The sequence below is a fragment of the Meleagris gallopavo genome, chromosome 14 (assembly GCF_905368555.1).
Source record: "Meleagris gallopavo chromosome 14, MGAL_WU_HG_1.1, whole genome shotgun sequence".
Lineage (NCBI taxonomy): Eukaryota > Metazoa > Chordata > Aves > Galliformes > Phasianidae > Meleagris > Meleagris gallopavo.
In genome coordinates, this window is record NC_139417.1 from 7,133,255 (window position 1) to 7,154,546 (window position 21,292).

Below are 21,292 nucleotides of genomic sequence, written 5' to 3' on the forward strand. Positions count from 1 at the left end.
CTCTCTCCATAGCAGAGGGCACGTGTCTGATGTATCCCTCACGATTGATATCACAAGCACAGCATAAAATGATTTTTTGGGGAAAAAGTGATAAACTAAAATACACTGTGCATGAACTTAAATTACTGCAAGAGAATTCACACCACATTAGTAAGAAAAAAAAATTGAAATAATGTGAATAATAAAAGATGGAGCCAAGCAGGTGTTTTTGTTGTCATTGTTTGGATGGTTTTGTGTATCTGAAGAACAGTACTTTTTTTTAAGCACGCATTTTGGAAACTACTGGAAATTACTCCATGTAAATGTACACTGAATCTAACACTATAAGGCTATCACTTTTGGTACTTAATCTGCTCTCTGTTGGAATACTGGATATTCCTGGATCTTCTAGTGGAACATATAATCAGGTGGCTGCTCTAAGCAAATATTACAACTGATCTGTAAAGACAGAAGTGAGTGTTAAAAGTAGAGATAGCTGGTAATGATGTGGCAGTACTGCTTTTTTAAGGCATCTTTTATTCCACTTTCCCACAAATTTCACAAATTCTGTTCTTATAAAATATTCTTTTCTATCATCTTTGGTTGTTCTTGTTCTATATGAAGTTTCTAGTAATTAAGAGACAAATATCCAGGCTCCTGAATTTTCCTGTGCTTTTTCTTGGAAACACATCTTGTGGCTTAAAGTACAAGAATGGGTCAGGACTTCTGATGGGTGCAGTACTAAATTCCTGTCAAACTGAATGCTTCTTGTGCTTGGTGTTACTCTGGGGCAAGGTGAGTGTATTTAACAGGGATGTTGAACTTGTGCTATAGTGCTTTCTTTCTGAATTTGAAAAACACTTCTGCTGTCAACAGAAATAAATCATGATATGAGTTAGACGTTTTCTTTGTTACTTTACAATTCACCTCCCTTTTTGTTGAGAAGAAAACTCTTATTTTTTCTTAGTTTTTCATCTTAATTAGCTCTATTAACTTCTACTTGGCAGATGATTTCTTAATTATAAGTTCAGCTGTAAATCCATCTCTTAATTTCTGAAAGAAAAGGGGCTGAGAGAAGGAGGGGAAAAACCGAACTGCCTGATTTCCTTGAAGTATCCTGAAGCTGTTTCTGGTTGCAGGTTCTGAATTTGAGAAGATGATTCTGCTGCTTTTTAATTTTGTGAAACCCCAGGCAAAATTAGGAGTAGTGTCTGCTTGTCCCCAGCTGTATTCCTTTCTTCTGCTTGGTCACCTCTTTCTGTCTAAGAGTCTAATGCTGGTCAATATCAGAATGCAGAAATTTATTGAGAAGATAAATTATTCATCTGAATTTTAGACTAGATATTAGGAGAAAAATTCTTTGCTGTGAGGGTGGTGAGATACTGGCACAGGCTGCCCAGGGGAGGTTGTGAATGTCCCTCCCTGGAAGCATTCAAGGACAGGTAGGATGGGGCTGTGAGCAACCTGGTCTAGAGGGAGGTGTCCCTGTTTATGGCTTGGGACTAGATGATCATAAGGGTGGTCTCCTCCAACATAAATTATTCTATGATTCTATTAATTTAGGACTGTTGCGGAAAGGGAGCATATCACTGACTTGGAACCCTTTCACAGTAGTTCAGGAAAATATGAGCTATGTGGTACAGTAAACTGACATTTCTATTAATGTCAGGTGGATATTTGAAGCCAACTTAAGTGCTTGATATCAAGTATACTGAAATTCTTGAACTAGGGTAGCTGAAGATATAGGATAGTAGAAGAAACAAATGGGTACAGTTTACCCGAAAATGTAGTTTCTACCCTTGCTAATGAAAGATCAAAGAAACTTGTAGTAGGGGGAAGGACCTCCTTGTGACGCCACACTCAGAACCAACCCTGACAGCTCTCAGCTTAGTGAGGAACAAGGAAAGGAAAATTAAAAGTAAATGGGAAGGATGGCTGCTATAGTAGTATTTCTCTATTTAGTTAGTGTGTTGGGTAATGTGCATGTGTGGGCCTGACAAGCATATGTTTGTGGTTTAGACATCCATGCCTACAGCTGCTCATGCTTCAGTTCACTCTGACCTGGAACATGTGCTTGCCTTCTGTATCAGTCTCTTCTCTCCTTCCCTGTCCCTCAGCATGACTGAGAGTCACTGTGCTGTGAAACGCTGTACTAGCAGTTAGATAATGTTGTTACAAGAAATGTGAGGAAAGGAACTTGCAGTGACAAGCGGAGAGAGACTTTGTGTTTGCGGACCTGCTGCACCCTCACAGGTACACTGCAAAGATCAGGCTGTTTTAAAACACCATCATAAGAGAAAATTGGTGCTGAATGACAGGCTCTGACTCTAAAGAGTATGATTAAGAAGTTCAAAACCAAACTCTAGACATACATGATTCTTGCTTTGCAGTCTAATGATGGCTTGACTTTTTTCTCTACATATCTTGCTCTTATTTTTCTTTGCTGTAATAGAACACACAAGTATGATCTTAGTCTAACAAGTAAAACAAAGGGGTTGCATGTGAGTTTCCCTGTACTTTTTCAAGAGAAGGAGAGACACTTGATGATGGGGTAAAAGGAAGCCACGTCTGATCTGCGTGCACTTCCTACAGAATGATGGTTGCATTCTGAATGCACTGTTGGAAGTCCAAGGTAGAGTAAAGATGTGCATATCTAACATGGAAGGTGCTCAGATGCATACAAAAAAATTAGCAAACTCCTAATCCAGAAAGATTAAGAGGCAGACTTTACATATGCTAACAAAACACCTCACCTTACTTTGCCTGTGAACTTTTGAACTGAATAGGAAGAGCAGACTTTCTACTGACATATTTTCATTAAAATTTAAAATACATATGTAGGTTTGTGGTGTCAGCAAAGAGAACAATTTCTCCTAGCAGGATTCAGAGTCAGGACCTTGAGATTTGAATAGGTAGATTGCTGCTCCTGTTGTCATGTTTGTGTTTTCATACAGCATTATACCTACTAGATAGGAGCTGAGGGCTGCTCCAGTACAGGCATATTTATTGTGTATATGTAATCTTTGCATTTCACAATAACTATTGTCACAGTTTTTAATAGAAAAGGTTTCCCTCCCTACAACAAACAACTTGCAAGCTCACTGCACATCTCTTCTTAAACTCTTGCTGAGCCTTGGCAGCCTGGCCCAATGCAGATTCTGCAGCTGTTTTTCCTTAATGACCTGGAAATGGCATTATATGGGTGCAGACTTGGTGTTAACCTATGATTGATGTGTTATTTCAGTAGGTAACTTCCTATGTGTGTGTATTAGTGCAGAACAGATATGTTTCACTGCACACAATAGGTTCATTCTTCACTAGATAAATATAATGTAATTGCAGTTCATTATGTAAATACCCCCATATGAGGTTTTTATGGAGTAATAATGGATTTTGCAGAATATTTTCTCCTATAAAGGGTATGATTCCATTGTGTTTTTTGTTTTTTTTTTAAACAATGTAACAGTGCCCATCAGGAGGAAGGCTTTCAAACCTGCCGCTTTTGTTATAACTTGGTTTGACTTGACTTGAACTGAGGAGAACTGTTTTGTCTATTCAAACGTTTAACCACCTACTATTTGGGGGTGGGGGTAAAGGAAAATGAGGCAGTCCTTTCTTCATATGCTTTTCAGTTTTTGAATAAACAGATCAGTGGTTCAGTGGGGAAAAAAAACAGAATTAGATGAGGCTTTTAAATTTTGGAAATAATACTGATTAAGCGGTGATTATTGGTTAAAAAGACCAAATGAAGGTCTGTTTGGTGCTGTAAAAAATAAAATAAATAAAAAACAAAAAACAAAAATACAACATACTGTTTTTAAGTACGTAGATCTTGGAAAGAAGAGAACCATTTCCCTAAGCAAAGAGAATGAAAGGAGTGTTAAGAGAATGTGATAGAGAAGAAATTAAGGTCCAAAAGGTGCAACACCAAAAAGGGTATTCCTTTTAACCTGAGATATTAAAAATGTATATATATTTTTATACAGGATAATTTTAATTCCTCTCACATTTTCATTTCATTTAACTGCAGCTTTCTGGCTAGGTTTTGCTTGCTGGCATGAAAAAAGAACATCCACAACAAAAACCAGCCAAATGAATTGAAAATAACAAGAGAGACCAAACACCCATTTAAAACAAACAAACAAAAAAAAAACCAACAACAAAAACACAACAAAAACCGCAAAACAACAAAACAAAAAAGAACCCCTCCAAACTTGCTTGTTCTTCCTTTAAAGCTCTTCTGCTTGTGTAATGTAGATGCATGCCCCTGGTTTCCTGGGCAATAAAAACTAAATAAGTGAAAATTTACTTTAGCTTTGCTTGTATATTCCTTTGTTTTGTAAACAGGAAAGTGCCGTAGTCCTTACACTTTCTGTTAATGGAAAGATGCACAAAGAATGCTGAAGTTGGTCAGCTCTGTGAAAAGGATGGTTGCACATTTTTTGAAGACAGATTTTGGTTGTGTCATGGAGAATCCTAGCCAATACCGTCATGTTTCTGGAGAGCTCTAACATCTCTCTGAAACATCAGCACATACAAAATGGAAGCCTTTGTATGCTTTGCTATATCTAAGTTAGTTACGTACTGAGCTATACTAACTATAATGAGAAAAATAGTTCAAACTGACTTATAAAAACAGTTCAAGTCTATAATTGAATGAAGGGAGAAGCCAAATAGCACAGCTGCTTTATGTAATGGCTAGCCTGTCTTCAAACAACTCGGCTGTGAAATGATGCAAGCCTTGAGATTATTACTTGTCCCCACTGGCAATTTGTATTCTCGAAGTGTGTGTGTGCGTGCACTTCTGTATTTTGGCCTTGAGTGGGGGAGGCAGGATACTGGGTCTTGCTTGCTGTGCCAGTTGTAGCAAATAAGACTGGCTGGAATGCTTGAGATTTTTCTAAATAAGTCTCCTAGTCACTTCATCTACTATTTTTTTAAAAAATGTAAAACTGAATCTCTTGGTAATACAGTTAGGGCAAGATGCCCAGGAAGATAACATATGTTGTCTTCAACTACTGCAGTTCTATGGTCTTACATATTTCTCGAAGCAGCAACTGCTGCTCTAAGGAATGCTGCTTGAGTTGTGGAGCACTGCTTCTCTGCGATAAAAGAAGTGCATTATCAGATGTTACCTAGGACAGTATGAGAGATGTTTAGCTTTGCTAAAGCATTGTACTGACTGTATGCATCAGTAGATGTAAGGCTGAACACATGCTGATTACATCCAGAATAACATCACACGTTGTCTTGGGGAACTGATAGCAGGTTTTTGTTTACCTGATTTTGGAGAACTTGTCTCTCAGAACTTTGCAGTTTCTCAGCAGTATGGTTTCCTTACTTAGGGTCAGTTTGTTTGGTTAACCAACGCAGGAGAGAATAGATCCTCTAGCATTAGATTGTAACAAATGCAATACCATAGGTTCTCCAGTTGTTCCTTTATTGATGTCAATAGCTTGAACCAAAGTAAATATTCAGAAAAAGCATTTAGTTGCAGTGTTGTTTACCCCCAACATCTCTTGCAACTCAGTGTTTGTTTGTGTGCAATCATGTCTCCTTTGCTAAAACTTTTTGATCACTTAGCAGAGTAAGAGAGAGGATTTAGAGAGTTAGTAATGCTAATCATTGCCCACTCTCACATGAAGGGAGCATGATTTTGATGGAAGCAAGCTGTCTTAGGAGTTCAGTATTTGCATCAGGACTGAGCAGCCTGGAAGCTTCTTATCTGTAAGTAAGAGAACAACACAAACCTTGTAGGACGTGGTGTGCAGCATTCAGATGAAATGCACCAGCAAAAATGTAAACTTAGCAATGATTTATGCTGTTCAACTATTACATAGATTTGTGTATGTAGGGGGCTGGAAGAAAAGATTCTTGCCTCAGTCTGTTCAGCAGCACCCATCAGAGATGTATTCTGTTTAGCAAGCCTTTGTGGTTTACTGTTACAAGGATCACAGTAATAAGAGTAACGTGGTTCAGTAACCAGAAGAAGCTGTTTACCACTGTAGCTTTTTCTGGCCCTCCAGGTAATGACTTGTACCTGCAAGAGAGCCTGGAGGAGATAAGGATGAGGCTAGATAAGCTCAAAACTCTGACAACTCCTCCTCTCTCTGATAAAAACTGAATATACATATGAAGAAGGTGAAGATTGGTAGTCTGATGTTAGTATCAAGGAAGTCCCCTTCTCTGCCACCAAGCTGGCCAACCTAAAGAAGGATACTGATTGCGCACCTAGGGAATCATGATTAAGATAGAGAATGTATAGTGTGTCTCTTACCAGGGAAGACCAGATCCTGTTGACTGAAAAAGGAAGTAGAGTGTTACTGGGGACCCAGGGTATCTTTACTACTGGTAACCACCGCGCCCTGTAGTCCCTAACTCAAGAGCTGCTTATTGGGCAGGTGGATTAAATCTCCTGGAAAGTGGAGACTCCCTCACTATTAATAGAACCATGGACTAACTAATAGAAAGTGTCTAAATGGCAGCCTGCCTTCAGAAGTATGATAGGGAACTCTGGATATATCAAGAATCCTCTGTGATTACACCTGTGGATTCAGAGACCCATTTTATAAGGGAACTCTCAGAGTCATTAAAACCGACAGGCATACAATTACAGGGTAAAATACAAGTGATGTCCCAGGGAGAGAGGATCCAGGCAGGCCTGGTCACTCTCAGCTCACAGTGCCTAATCAGGAAGGAATGGAACTGGGAAAGGTAGAGTAGGAATTGATCAATTATGGCTGAAAATATGGTTATTGTTTGAACATAAAGGAGTAAGGGCAGCTGTGAGGAGTTGTGACAGGGCCCTCAACCAACCCTCCTGGGTCACTAGGCAATGGGTCCAAAAATGTTTCATTTGCAGTGAAGCAGAGTGGCAGAATATTGACCAAATATGCACGTAATGGCCTTTGGACCTTGGGAGATAAAAGGGCATTCCCAGGGGAAGTTTTTTCTTTTGTTTTCCAGATGCTAATGGATGCTATTCCTATCGCTGCGCCTTCCAAGTTTCCTTGTCACCCTACTCCTCTTCTTAGGATACCTGTGGTGTTGCCAGGACCACTGTTTTGGGCAGGCATCTTCTTCAGGTTGATTTTTGTAACTGCTCATTCTGAGCCTGTTACACACACTGAGTGGCCATGATCCTGCGCTCATGTTAAGCACACTGGAAGTATGCGACTGCTTTCTAAGAAAGGCTTTGACCCTCTCAACTGTGGTCATGCATGGAAAGGAAATATACTTGGAAAATGAAAGGAGCTGGGATAGTATTGACTGACTCTGCCATCTCCTGGGGAGAGTCAACTTCATGAAAATGGAGAGGGTTCTTTCAAGCAGTGAATGAGATTTGGAGGGCTTGAGAATTGCACTTTTCTAGTGCATCTTTTTTTTTTTTTTTTTTTTTCTGAGAGCTCCTTGGTGAGTGCCGTATCTTATTAACTAAATATCACCTTTGTGTTAAAGATGGTGTCACTGGCCTCTCATAGATCTTAATAAAACATAATCACTTCACTCATATATATCAACTCCTTTATCTAAGTGTAGTGCATTAGTCTTCACATTAAAAAAAAAAAAAATTGAAGATTGAATGACTTCTAATGACACACTCAAAAAAAAGGCAACTCGAAGCATTGAGGTAGACTATTGCTTTTAATGTTCAGAAAATTTGGCTCAGGACTTCTTCTTGTTCTTTCCTATAGACTGCTTTATATTGGTTGTTTACAATGAGAATCACAGTGGCAAAATGGCATTTGTTTTTTGCAGTCTTATGGAACAAGGCCATATTATGACCTGAACTTGCTTATTGTATTGTTTAAACAGAGAGGCTAATTTAAAAGTGATGAGCATAGCAGCCTGAGTGTCTTTCTTGCAATGTTAGTGACATTATAATGTATTAACAGCCTGTAAAATAGAAACGTGTGCCCTTGCAATTATTTTTTCCTTACGCATACTTATGCATTAATTTTGCTTTTACTTTATATCTTTTAAACAAACACCTGCTTTAATGTATTTTTCAAAACTAATAGATCTACTACTCTTAGGAAGTGAAGCCTGAACTTGACATGATATGCAATATTGAGCACAGAAGTAGAATTTGACAACTAGACACAAGTCAGAATCTGAAACACCAAAGTGAGAGACTGTACTGTAATTTTTCTGTGGTAGGGCAGTATTATTCTTTGTGATAACAGAGGGAATGGCCAAGTTTGGCATTTCTGCTGACTTAGGGTATTGGAGGAGTAGTACCCTACTAGATCTATTTCAGTTGCTTAGAGGCAGCAAAGTTTCAGCTAATGTTCACTGGGACGTGTAGCCTCTTGTATTGATGGGGAGGGTGGAGCCAACCTAAACTTGGTCTTTGCCCACAGTGAGTGTAAGTGCTGAAGATGGGAAACCTGATTCACATAAAGCAGTAAGTCTTACATAAGTTGTATCAGGTTGGTGTTGTGAACTTGAGACAACTAATGAATTGCCTATCCTATTTTATTCAATGATTAAAAAAATTATCTTAAATGCTGCAGAGTTAAGAAATGTATTTAGCACTACCTAGTATTATTTTAATGCAATTAGAACTTATTTGCCTTTTGATAATTCTTTGTTGTCTTACTTTGCAATTGTGATCAGGTATTCAAGAAAATCTAATATCTTCACTTTATGGGATTTTTTTTTGTTGATTTTTTTTGCAGTTAAGTCAGTGGAATTCATTATTGTAACACTTGATTTCTAATGTATGCTATTTCCAATAGTATTTTAAGAAAACTGATTTTTCACCATCAGTGTTAATGGTAAATAAACAAGACACATCAGAATGAGCAGAATTATATCATAATTTACCAAGTGCTGCCGTTTGTACAAAACTCATTTTCTGCAATATTCATAAGCAGCACTGCACTGAATAAAATACCAGTTCATTGATCTGATATTCAAGACTTCAGAAAAGTTACATTTCTACCTCAAATTCATTCTTGCAATTAATCAACGTGGCAGATCTATAAGCCACTGAAGTGCTTATGGCTCTCTACATGATCACTTGACGTAGCGCTGTCTTATGGACAAAAGGCTGTTATATGTTTCAACTTTGTAGTAAGAAAAGCATTTTGAAGATAATGAAACATTAGTCTGAAGTTTGTGGGTTGCATTCAGCTGGGTGGTTGGAAACATACCCTGAAGACAATGGATCAATAGATGCCATTTCACCCATTGGTGAGGAAGAAGCTGTCTTTGAAAGAGGCTGCTCAGTATTGCTTTCCCCTGTTTCTGAGTAGGATTCCAACTAATCATAATTTTTGGTACCCAGTGTCTGCATCACTAATCCTGCAAAGACCTGAAATAACAGCAATGCTTTCCCTTACCTTTGAAGTCTGTGCTTTGGATTCAGAGCCAATCTTGGAGACCCTTTTCAGAGGAATTTGCAAGGTTTAGATGAACGTTCACAGACATTGTAGATGTAACTAAGGGTTTCATTCCAGTGTTTAGACAGTAGTGGATTAGCACTGATATACATTTTGACCTTTGATCTCCATTTCTATCTTCAGAGGAAAATGCTGGTTTCGTTTGTTTCCATAGTATTGTCTCTATTATGTTAGCACTCTCAATTACAGTTTCTCATTTTAAGGTTCTACCTTCAGTTTTGAAGGATTTTGCATGCACTGAAAGCACTAACGTTTACAACCTAGCAGTAGCCTTGGGAGATAAAGGGTAATTTATTTGTATAGAGAAGAGTTCATTTCCTAGACTGATGCTCAAAAGAAACCAAGTGCAGCCTTTGTCTTAATAGTTGCAAATTCAAACTAAAAAAGAAAGCCTGTGAAAAATGGCACAAACAGACTGGAGCTACAGTGGACTGCAGAAATTGGATTTGGTTAGCTATAAACATCATTAGCTTAAAGCATTCTAGCTTACCATGCGGTGTGAGCTCTCATAGGCTGGGATGTGATAATGCTTTGCACTTTTACGTTTTAACTCCTTGTGGAGATGCTAAAAGCCAGCTGAATATAGGCTTTGTAGAAGCTAAATTAACCATTCATTCCCTGAGGGCTTATGGCAAACTGTGAGGTTTATTTGGTGGTGGAGCATGCTAAAAATAACATCACAGCAACCTAAAATGCTACTTATTAATTGTATTAGAATTTTGAGTCTTTTGAGGTTATATTTATTTGTGTGTAGCAGATTTTGATTACCTGTAAAATGGGTTGCATATCCTTTGTATGGTGAACTATTTTTTTTATTTGATGTAAATGGTAAAAGCAAACTAGACGATGATATTATGAACTTGCTTACAAAACACTGATGTGGTTTAGATTTTTGTACCATTTTTATTTTCCCAAGGCACTAGCTCATGCACATAATGTGGAATTGTGTTCATTTAATCCACTGGGTAACGTTACTTGACCTCAATCTTTGTCGTAAGTGCGTTGGAAATAGTCAATAAGCAGGCATCCCCATACCAATGAAACACTTAAACTTATCCACATGGGACCTTCGTAAAATTCAAAGAGGACATGTACATCTGTGTAGTCTCTACAGAATAGGTCTAATAAGCAGTCTCTTGCTCCCTGTGTACAGCTCACTCGAAACCAGTAAACCTGCGTTCTAACTGCATGCAAACACTACTTGATGAGTGCTTCCACCATGAGGTTGTTTCCCAATCTGGAGCATTCAGGTTTTGCATTTTATCTGACATTCTTCATGTGCTTTGTAAAGCTGAGATGTCCTTTGTTATTCCACTATGTCTCCTATCTTCATTTTTCTTTGTATATAAAACATGCTAAGAAATAAGGGAAAAAGTGCATACAGGTTAAAGGCTGGAAGGATTTTCAGTAGAGAACATATTAAATTGCTTATTGCATAAGTGGCTACTTCCCTTTTTTTTTTTTTCTTTCCCTATCTCCTCTACTTTCTCTATTTAAAGGGTCAATGTTTTTGAAAAAACATTTCAAAGGTGTAATTCACAACTCTTAGCCCAAATAAAAAAAATGCACTGTGGTGAATAAGCCGGTAGATTTGAAGCTTGTTGTTTAGAACCGCTGTGTAATACACCACAGAGCAACTAATAACACCATCGTATGCTGTGTAGTTAGGACTTGTTTGTCTATTTTTTGCAGTAATTGAATTTTATGATATATGTTGAAGATAGCAAAACTGATGCATTTCCTCCTCCCCCACCCCTCCTTCTTTATTAATAACTTTCACTTCACATCTTCAATAAGACTTTCAGCACTTCTGCCTTCTGCATTTATTCTCCTCTTTGGTTAAAATTCATTGTAGATAAGAATCCAAAAAGAAATACAATAAACATTTGTGTTAATTATATCATTTCCTCCTACTCTTCTCCCCTGCAACATATGTTATCCTCTCTCTATGCATCTCTGTTGATTTTATTTTTATTATTTGTATTAGTGCTTGCTACATGTCTAATCAAAGACCTCAAATTATGCTCTGATGCTACAAATATGACCCTATTCCTGCACTCCTTTATCAGCTTAAATATATCTAGATGTAGGCAGAGGAAGTTACTCTGTGCATCTAAATACAGGACTTTCATTTAGTCTGCATTCCCTACTTCAGTCTGAGTCAAATCTCATGTTACCCTTTACACTGGACCTGTTTTGCAATTTTTTATTTAATCCTCTGGTTATTTCTTGGAATGTGATCCATAGCAAAAGCTCTGGAGATTCATCAGTGTTCTCTGACCATGCCTGTGACTTTCTATTACAACACTTGATATTTCATGCATCCATGTTTTTTTTTTCTGCCTTCATGGAGAAAGCAGATTTCTCCATTTACTGAAATACTAATATAATGATACTTGATCATCAGAGACAGTGTGAAATAAGGTGACATTTTCCCATTTTAAAAATGGGAGTGTGAGATGAGGTTCAAATATGGGGGCCTCTGCTTCTGAGGTCACTGGCAACTAAACTTGCCTACGTGCACTGCTAAGATGCTACTTCAGTTTTGGTGGAATCACGTGTTTGGTCAATTATCTATACATTACACCTTTGAAATGTTTTTGAAAAATATTGACCCTTTAATATTTTTTTTCAAGTGGGACCTGCACTTAACTGCTGAATCAGGCAGAATATTTTCTCTAAACAAAGCACAAGTACATGGTAGAAATGCTATATTACTTCCAAAATAGACATTAATTATTATACTTCTCCAAAACTCAGTTTTCTTCTGACTTTGTTCCATGATATCACAAGGCTATACCTAATAACTGCTACAACCCCATTATAGAGAATTAAAAATCTTTCAGCGTTAATTTTTTTTTCCCCCCTCTCCTATTTTATATGCCTTGGTCCTCATGCATACTTCAGGGGAAGTTTCTACATCTGACTCATGAGGACAACTTGGTGGAAGGGCAGGGTGTAACGTCAGCTTTGAACCTGGTATTCTGGCTGCAGTGATCTGCATACCTGACATAGCCAGTAGTAGTCAGGCCAGGATGCGATGTGAGCCCCCTTCTTTTGTGACAGGAGATGTTGCCACTGCTGGAGGCTTATACATACATGTGTTAAACCACTGCTGTGGCATATGGTAGCTTTTTAGTCATTGAACTATTGAAAAGAACCAAATAACTGCCTGAACTTACTAGTGCGTGTCAGTGAAAGATGCAGAAAGTCCTCCGTGGTATAATGCGTACAGAAGCCTGTCAGTGCTACGTGTGGGGGCTGTTCTTATGCTGAATTGTATCGATGCATTTTTTAAGTGTTTTTTTTCCTGAGATTAGTGATAGCAGAAATAGAATCTTCAATATAAAGCATAGAGAGGAATGACAGTTACCAGTTATACATGGCAAATGTATAAACTGTGAATCTGACATGATATTGAATGTTCACTAAATGCAAATACTGTCAAGGTTGGACAAGTGCCTGTTTTCTTTTGATGACAATAATTAGTGAGTGTTCTAATGCATGTTAAATCTCTCTGGCTATTGAACACAGACACGCTGTGTGTGCTGTCAGAAAGTTTCTAGGGCTTCTAATAATTCTTTGAAGTATGAAGTTAGCTCTTGCTTGTCGTCAGTGAACTGTGTATTGACCTGAGGCAGATAACTCTTTATCTTAAGGTAAAAGAGAAGTTAGCATTACACATTTCTTTCCTGACATAGTTTTGAAAATATATTAAGAAAAAGAAAAGCTGAACAGCACAAGTGGTGAGGCAGCCCACTGCTCCTATTTCATCCTCCTTCTGAAAAGATAGTATCGCTTATATAAGACGTTCAAAGGAGCACGTAATTCATTATGTATGGTTAGTCAGCCATGTGCATTTTTACATTTCTGCCTGTAGGTAGGCTGAACACCTGGTGACATGGCAGCATATTTAAAACGCCGTTTAGAAAATCTACAGCACAGCTCTGAGCACTTTCAAAATGGTTGAATAATAGACAAAATAACCCCAGCATCCCTTTTGACAACTTCCTTCATAGGAAGGCAGTAGTATGGGGAGAAACAAATACTTTTTGTCCCTGAGAGATGGGCAGCGTGTGCTGAAAGCTGCAGCATGCTATCTGATTCTTGTTCTGTACAGCAGTTTACCTAAGACAGACTTTCTGTCTTTAAACTTCCAGCTTCTTTTGAGAAAGCAGAAAGCTTTCATCAGCCAGGTGCTGAACAGAGGTTTTGATGTTTTAAAGCAAACTGTTCAGCGCTCTTAAAAATGGTAACGTGGGGAAAAAATACAAGTACTACATATCTAAAGACAGAAAATGTTAAACGAGTACAGCACACAGAGGCAGAGTGAATATTTTGAGGAATACTCTAAGAGGAGGGGGAAGAAACAAGAATCCTGGAGCGGATGCTGGAGCAACGGGTGATGTAAGGATGACTCAGCCCGCATTCAGCTCATCTCCAGGTTTTGCCATGCTTATTTACATTAAAGTTCAATTGTGCTATTCTTAAGTCTGTGTGTTTAGTGGAGAGGAAGGTGAGAAAGAAGCAGAGGGAGAAAGCAGAAGAGAAAGGAGGGAGGGAAGGCTTTAAAACGCGACAACAACAAAAATACCTGGACCAATCCCTCCTGCTCCCCACGCCGCTCGCTCCGTGGAGGAGCTTGTCATCCTATGCTCGCTCTATCGAGGGGATTCTTCTGCGAGCGCAAATTAATAATTTATTCACAGGCTCGAGTCGGTTAGCCCGCATTGATTCACTTATGCTGCGTTTCTTTTCATTCACGAGCCTTCGCTAGTCCCCATCTCTCGGATAGTGCTTCGCTGCAGCGCTCCGGCGTGGGAGGAAGCAGCGAACGTGCCGCCGTGCACAAGGACGGGCCGTGCGGGACGCGGTTCCATGTGCGAGCCTCGCCTGGAGCCGGGGCCCGCCTCGCTCCGGCATCCCGCTGCCCGCCGGCACCGCCGTCTCGGAGGGGCTCGGCGCTCCGCTCCCGGCGGGGCGGGGGGTTTCAGCCCAGAGCTGGGCGGGGGCCGAGCACGGCCGTGCTGCCCGGCCTGCACCCGCCCGTCATGCGGCGCTGCCCCGCCTGAATTGGCCGCGTCCCCGCCGGGTGGGCACAGCCTCCCCCCCCCTTTCCAAGCCGCCCTGGCTCAGCCCCCGGCAACGTGCGGCGTTCTGCTCTCCTCTCCTCCCTGCAAGGGCTCAACTCCACTTTCAGCTCCTTCAGACTTTGGCTGCTCTTGCCATCCGGAGCTCCCTCCCGCCGGTCCGGCTCCTCCTGTGCCTGCCTCTCTCCGCGCTATCCCGTTAAAAGGCTGCAGCTGCCGCTCGCTGAGCCAGTCGTTGGTTGACTCCGTCTGGGATGAAGGCTGGAGGTTACCGGCGAGGGAAAGGAGACCTCTAGGCAGCTTTCCATTTGCAAAGTGAGCGGTAATTGCGAGGAGACAGCCTCCCCAGTTGGAATCAATAGTCTGCTTTCTTGCTGCTAAGGGCACTTTGGAGCAGTAGTAGGTCACTGAAGTAACTCCAGCACGCTGCTGACTGCGGAGTTGTAAAGAACTACGTGCAAGTGGCTGCAGGAGTGCTGGAAAACGCGTCCCTCTTGCCAGGGACGGAATAGTTCTCAAGTCATTAGAGCTTCTGGTCCTCTCCTTCCATTACACAGAGAGGGTCACTCCTGGGAGGGATGAGGATGGAGCAGTGATTTCTCCAAGTGTCGCTCTCGCGGAGGGGGTGCGGGTGGCTTGAGAAGCCACCCCCTACTGCTATTAAATTCAGATTTACCTGAATTTCCCCAAATCTCTTCAAGCACAATGCTAGAAAATCTGAATCTTCTTCGGACTTTTGGGGGTTTTTTCTTTATCTTCTGGACAGCTTTTAACACAGCCTTAGTGGATGTGGTTGGATCGGAGCAGCAGATCCCCCTGTCTGTGTAAGTGTTTTCGTGGTATTTCTCTCAGGACCGTGCTCAAGGATGAGAGCTTGACTGCTCAAGTTCCTGTTTCTTATTGCAGATATTTAGCTGTTCAAGGCACCTTTGCTCTTGTCATCTGTTTCTGAAATCCTGGTCTTTAAAATGCTTGGCACCACTTTAAATTTATTCTAGTGCATGTGTTGATGGAGTAGGTGGTAGTAGAGCTTTATTTTAAACACTCCTATTTACTGAAGTTCATATTGTTATGTTAACTCATTGCTATGTGAGAAGTTACCATTCAGAACCGCTCTGCTGTTTTATCTGCTCCTTTCATTTGTGTGTAAACACATTGTGCCAAAGTGTGTTTCTGGGCAAGTTGATTGTTTAAATTTTAAAAAGTGCAGGTTGGGTGATTTGGAGTCAGAGGCCTCACCTTGGCAGAGCACCTAGCTTGTGCTTATACTTGAACAGCTTTGCTAATCTTTTGCTGTGCCTAGGTTCCTTTGTGAGCTCCTCAATGCAAAATTGCTTGAATCCTTATGAGTACAGCTGAAGCTGCTACAGTCTGTGTTGCTTGCTATGACATGTGTATTACATTTCTTCCTGCCTCTTTTTTTTTTTTCCCTCACAGTGTGAAGCTCTGGGCCTCAGCGTTTGGTGGGGAGATCAAATCTATTGCAGCCAAGTACTCGGGTTCCCAGCTCCTGCAGAAGGTAAGGATCTTTTTGCATGTAATAAAGAAGGTTTTAAAAGGGAAGATGGAGGCAGATTTAATTTTTTAATAGGAAAGCACAGCAGTGCATCCTTTGGTCTAAGATCTATTTTTGTATTGCAGACTGGTCCCTGATGACTCTTTGCATTGCACTGCACTGTTTGGAGACTTCTTGATTAAAATGAGTTGGTTTTGAGAGGTGTGGGTTTTTTTGCTTTCATTTGAAAGTAAACTCTGATGTGTGGTGTTTTTTTTTTTTTTTTTACTTGTAATCTAGATTGCGGGTATTTTGTCTGGTTGCTGCATTGTGATGATCATGTTTCTGTGTAGAAACAGCTGCTGCTTATGAAAAACATTAACTTCATTCAAAGAGCAGAATTAGGGCATATTTCATTATTTTTGCCCTGTGCTGTATGTATGCAATTGACTGTATCGGGAGAAGAAGGCTGCACTGTTGTTTGTCATCTCTGCAGTTTTTACAATCCCATTATTCCCCAATCATCTCAACCCAGTGCTGGGATGTATTACATCATTACAGATAAAAGGAATGAATGTGGTTATCTTCTTGCTCAGCTGCACAGCTGGGTAATAAGCTAGTGAAGTATTGCGAAAACTTGAGAAATTGGCATAAGTCTACATAATTTGGGCAGAAGGGGATGAGAAAGCGGATTTGAGTATTAGGCATATATCAAAGACTGCATCTAGACTAATTTAAACATGCAGCCAACAATAAAGTTCTGTATTGCAGACCGCTCGTTTTTACAGCAATTGCTGAAAAAGGCATTGTGAAAGACTGAGAGAAATATGTTGAAGTTTTTAAGAATGTGATTTTCTGGCATTTATTGTGATCCTTAAAATGTGATGTGGAAATGGAAAAACGTTGAGATGCTCTCTGACTATAGAGACCAGTCATTCAACCCATATGTTAAATTTCTGCTTGTTTTGGATGTGATTTCTGGTTTTGAGTAACACTTGTTTGTTTGTTTTTGTTTGCTTATGAAGGAAAAGCTTCAGCTTGTAGCACTTATTTTGAAAGGCTTGTATGCTTGTGAGATTATGTAATGGACAGTAAAGGTAGCAGTTCAAATAAACAGCTTATACTGTCTGCAGAAGCAACTAACTTAATACTTAAAAGCATGGGAGATCCTTAGTACTATGCCTTTTCATTGTTATGTACCCAGGACTGTGAAACCTGTCCTTACCTATGCTGCAATACAGAGCTATTAAGAACATGAATAGTTGAGGTCTTTCAATATGTTTCAAGGCCATTAAATAGCTTCTGTTAAGGACATTTGGTGAACTTTAAATCTAAAAATGAGGACATTTAATATTTATTGTATTTTTTTAGCTCATGTTCTTTAAAATCTTAGTGTAGTCTTAAATCTGTATAAACTCTTTAAGTTCATAATGCAGATGGACATTTCAGTTTCAATTAGTATCTAATCAAATATTATTAAAAGGCTTGAATTTTTTATCAGCCCTTAACAAGCAAGTACATTTATTTAACTTTGGAACAGCTCCACATGCAGCCATTTTTGAACTAAAATGACTTAAAACATTTTTGTCTATCAGGAAAATATGGAATATGCTGTGTTTGGCAATGGTGCTAAAATCCACAAACACTCAGTATAAGATCATGCTTCTCTTCCTCATAGTAGATACATTGTAGATGTAGAATATATGGTTAATCATTTCTGTAATGTACTTTTCCCTTTGTAGTATCAACATTCCTTCCTATAGGCTGTTATAATTGTAGGCAATAGGCAGCTATTCATTTTACATTTTCATCAGCGTTCTTTCTATTTCACTGACAAAACCCTATTCCTCTTTTTAAAGGTAGACGGTATACATTTATTCCACGTTATTTTGTTTTTGTTTCCTGCATTTGTTAGAATTAAAGGAGAAAGATGGAATGCAGATTTGAAGGTGTTTTGAGTTCATTTGTTCCTCTATTGCATCCTCTACTCTTTTTTTCCTCTCTTCTTGCCTTCTGATTATAACAGTTTGAGGAAAACTCTGGTACCTTTCAATTTCACTGAAAGATTCCATTTGTCTGTCCTTTTAAACTTGCCATTTCTTAGTGTTGGCCATGTCATATGACAGATGATTTTAGCATGAATCTTTTTGTATTGTTGTGAAACATTTATTTTGTAAGCTTCCATGAATAAAAGCATATCAAACTTGAAGATTCACAAGCATTTTCATCATGTGAAGTCAATGGCAGAAGTTGTCATAACAATTCACCACAGTGATAGCACATTAGTGCTCTAAATCCAAGCATGGTTGTTTGTTGTTTTTTTTCTTCCTCTGCCACTAGTGAGACATCAAGAATCCATTTGGTGTTTACTGTGTGCTGAGTGATCAGAATCAATGTCTTCTTAAAGGCAAGATTCCACTTGTAGAGGCAGCATGACTTCTAATGTTAAGTGGATGAATCAATACTTTTTGATCATGAATTAAGCATCATTAGTAAATGAAGATATAAAAACGTGTATAATTACTGGGCAGTATGGATTTATTAATTATCAACTGCTTTGCAGTGCCATTTAGTTTAATAAAAGCTTGATAAATGAAAAATTAATGTGAAGACTATTTGGTTCACTTTGTTAGCATAGATGATGAGTGCTACTTTCAAAGGAACGCGTGGTACACCAAGGTTCTGTTGACACAATCTTTTATGCAAATGCTTTCCTCACTAAAATTCATGAAACCCGTCTGGAGTTTTCATTGAGAAAATGAAGTTATGTGGGATCTCAGTTAAAAAAAAAATATGTCGGATTGTAGCTCTGAGTATCGATACAGGTATCGCAAATCCTGTCGCTGTGCTGTGAACATAAAATGAATAATCAGCATTGCAGTCCTATTGAGTTTTGAAATGTATAAGAACATTTTTATCACTATTCTTTTCTTAAAAAAGCAACATTGTTTATCTCAACTGAGTGTTTTTATAATTTCATTCTATTATAATAACCTTATCTAAGTATGTTGTTATGCCTTCTAACAGTGTGTGGGATATATGACTTCTCTTGCAATTGGCTTTAGATAAAATACAGAGACTGTAAATAGTTCAGAAAATAATAATAGCTTGGTAAGTATTTTAGAAATGAAGATGAGATTTTAAAGCAAATTAACACTTTTAAATGTTTCATTTTAATGGTCAATACTTGCTTTCAGAGTGAAGGAAGGCCGTTCTGTGTTCTAAACACCAAGCACGAGAAAACAGGACAATATTATTCTTAAATTAGCTGGTTTATGGAGGTTTTACTGTTGTCACGTAGATTAGGTAGCATAAATGAAGCTGCTTGGTGCATGCTCTTCACCTAGCTAGAAAATACTTTTGGGGCCTAAAATCTATTCAAATTTAAATTGTTTCTTAGGATACGTGTAGCACTGTATGACAGAATTTTTTCTTCTTGTACTTGGAAAAGGCATCTGCTTTATTTGAATCCTGACACATCTTTAAACTTTTTTTTTAAACGCTAATCATTTTTTAGTTTTAATGTTAGCACAGCCTGGTGGCAAAGCCAGGCTTTTTAAGTATAGGATGAAAGCGAGGGTTAGATCCCAGGAATGGATTCATTTCACTCTATGATTATTCCTCCAAAATTCTATGCTTAGGGAATGCTATTGTTCACGTTACAGTTTCATGATAATGATGTGTTTTCAGTTCTATATGCTATTGCAAAGTAATAGTAGCAATAAAATGCAAGTAGAAAGTGGAGGTAATTTGCCTTCTGTTAATGTTAAAAATAATTGACATTTGCACAGTAAATCTCTAATATCAAATAAGTCCAATTATTTCTATATGTGAGGTGGTTTGTGCTTTTAGATTTCTCTTGGAGAAAACTATGCGTACTCTAAGAAATTCTTGATTTGGTCTTGAACAGTAAATAGTAATTTATTACTACTATAGAAACACGTAATAATTGAATATGAACTCTTTTTTTTGAGGGTTCTACCATGAAGGCTTCTTGCTGAAACCAGCTTTTTTTAAAGCCCTCATAGAATATCCTTATGTAAGTTGCTTAACGGAGTCTTCAGTGTTATGTAAGCACTTACAGCCCTAATTTCAAGCAGTCTAAGTCTGCACATGCCCACTCATTTCAATATTATCTTCATTGTATGAAGAGTTCTCAAATCCATTGTACTTTCTCCAAGCAACTCTTTCCATCAGTACAGAATTCCTATTTATAAAGGTTCAAAATTACATTTTGTCTTACCACCTAGTTCTGTATCTTGTTTCTTACAACTACGAAAATGTCAGTACAAAACTAATAGAACAGCGTGACTTAGGTCAGTTTGCATTCAGCTGGCATATCTGATTCATGTGGTGCAGTTATCTTTAGTTTTAATATGTATAATAGTGACTTAAATTCTCACAGAAATTTAGTACCATCATCTTGACATTAGTTGCTTTTATTCAGCCTGATGTTTTTTTCTGGTCTTTTCAGGCTGCTTTTCTATTTTCTTTGCTCAAGACTCTTCAATTACTGCTGTCTTCTTCGAAGAAAGGGTCAGTAGGATTGGGATGTGCACTTCAAGCTGCAGATATGGACTGCCTTTTTGATTATTTAACTTTTGCCAGCTGAACTATTAATTTTAATCTTGCTAAAAAGCGATAGAAGAAAAAATCACCTAATTTATATATGTGTGTGTGTGTATTTATATAAACAACATAAACAAGCCCATCACCAAAACCCACAACAAACCTGTAAGACGTCTATGATTTTAAACAAACCGAAACAACAAAATCTACCCAGGCAAATCATATTAAGCTTAATGAAAACTCTATTTACAGTTAATTCATTACATTCATACTTCTGAACTTTAGATTATGCAAACTGTCTCTTATCACTGAATTAAAATCAAGCATTAAACAATAAAAGAAAATTGCATCTTAAAACACTTAAATTCTGATGGTTAACACAATGCTATTTTGCAGCTTGCAAGACTTAAACCCTTTTCCTCTTCAATTTTTCCAGGCCATGTAAATAATGGAGTTATTCCCCATGTCAAACTAGTTGCTGAGTATGTTAGAGTGTTTTTTTTACACACTCAGTATTATTATGTGAGGATATAAATTATTTTGCATAAATATCTTATTTTTTCTTCTTTCTCAAGAGAAAAAAAATGTGCTACTGTGTGGGGAAACCTGCTGGGTCCAATCCTGATTTTCAGTTAGTATATTGATCTGGAGAGAAAAACATCATAGTACAATCTAACTTTCAATAACATGGTTTCCTTTTCTCAATAATTTAACTGCAGTTTTCCTTCTTTCTTGTGATGAAGTCCTGCCTT

General features: G+C 38.5%; 1 protein-coding gene, 1 long non-coding RNA gene and 1 pseudogene across 10 annotated transcripts in view; 2 read left to right on the forward strand and 1 right to left on the reverse strand.

Moving 5' to 3' along the window:
* The window catches only part of LOC146543409 (uncharacterized), a 67,101-nt pseudogene extending 60,404 nt beyond the window's left edge, over positions 1-6,697 (forward strand).
* Positions 6,698-7,604: 907 nt separating this feature from the next.
* On the reverse strand, positions 7,605-15,095 carry LOC146543410 (uncharacterized). Its single transcript, XR_014886320.1, has 2 exons — positions 13,981-15,095; positions 7,605-10,741 (listed from the first exon to the last, which is right to left on the reverse strand). It is a non-coding gene; the product is annotated as an uncharacterized LOC146543410 (long non-coding RNA).
* CACNA2D3 (calcium voltage-gated channel auxiliary subunit alpha2delta 3) overlaps positions 14,489-21,292 on the forward strand; it is a 396,960-nt gene continuing 390,156 nt past the window's right edge. For 3 of the 9 annotated variants that reach the window (XR_014886318.1, XR_014886319.1, XM_085235721.1), the window contains exons 1-2: positions 14,490-15,300; positions 15,914-15,995. Coding sequence is in view for 6 of the 9 variants with exons in the window: in XM_085235721.1 (XP_085091847.1) it covers positions 15,182-15,300; positions 15,914-15,995 (201 nt within the window). In the remaining 3 variants the exon portion in view is untranslated. Of the gene's footprint in view, positions 15,301-15,913; positions 15,996-21,292 lie in introns of all 9 variants that reach the window. The other 6 variants (XR_014886317.1, XM_085235720.1, XM_085235716.1 and 3 more) reach the window with 5 other exon arrangements.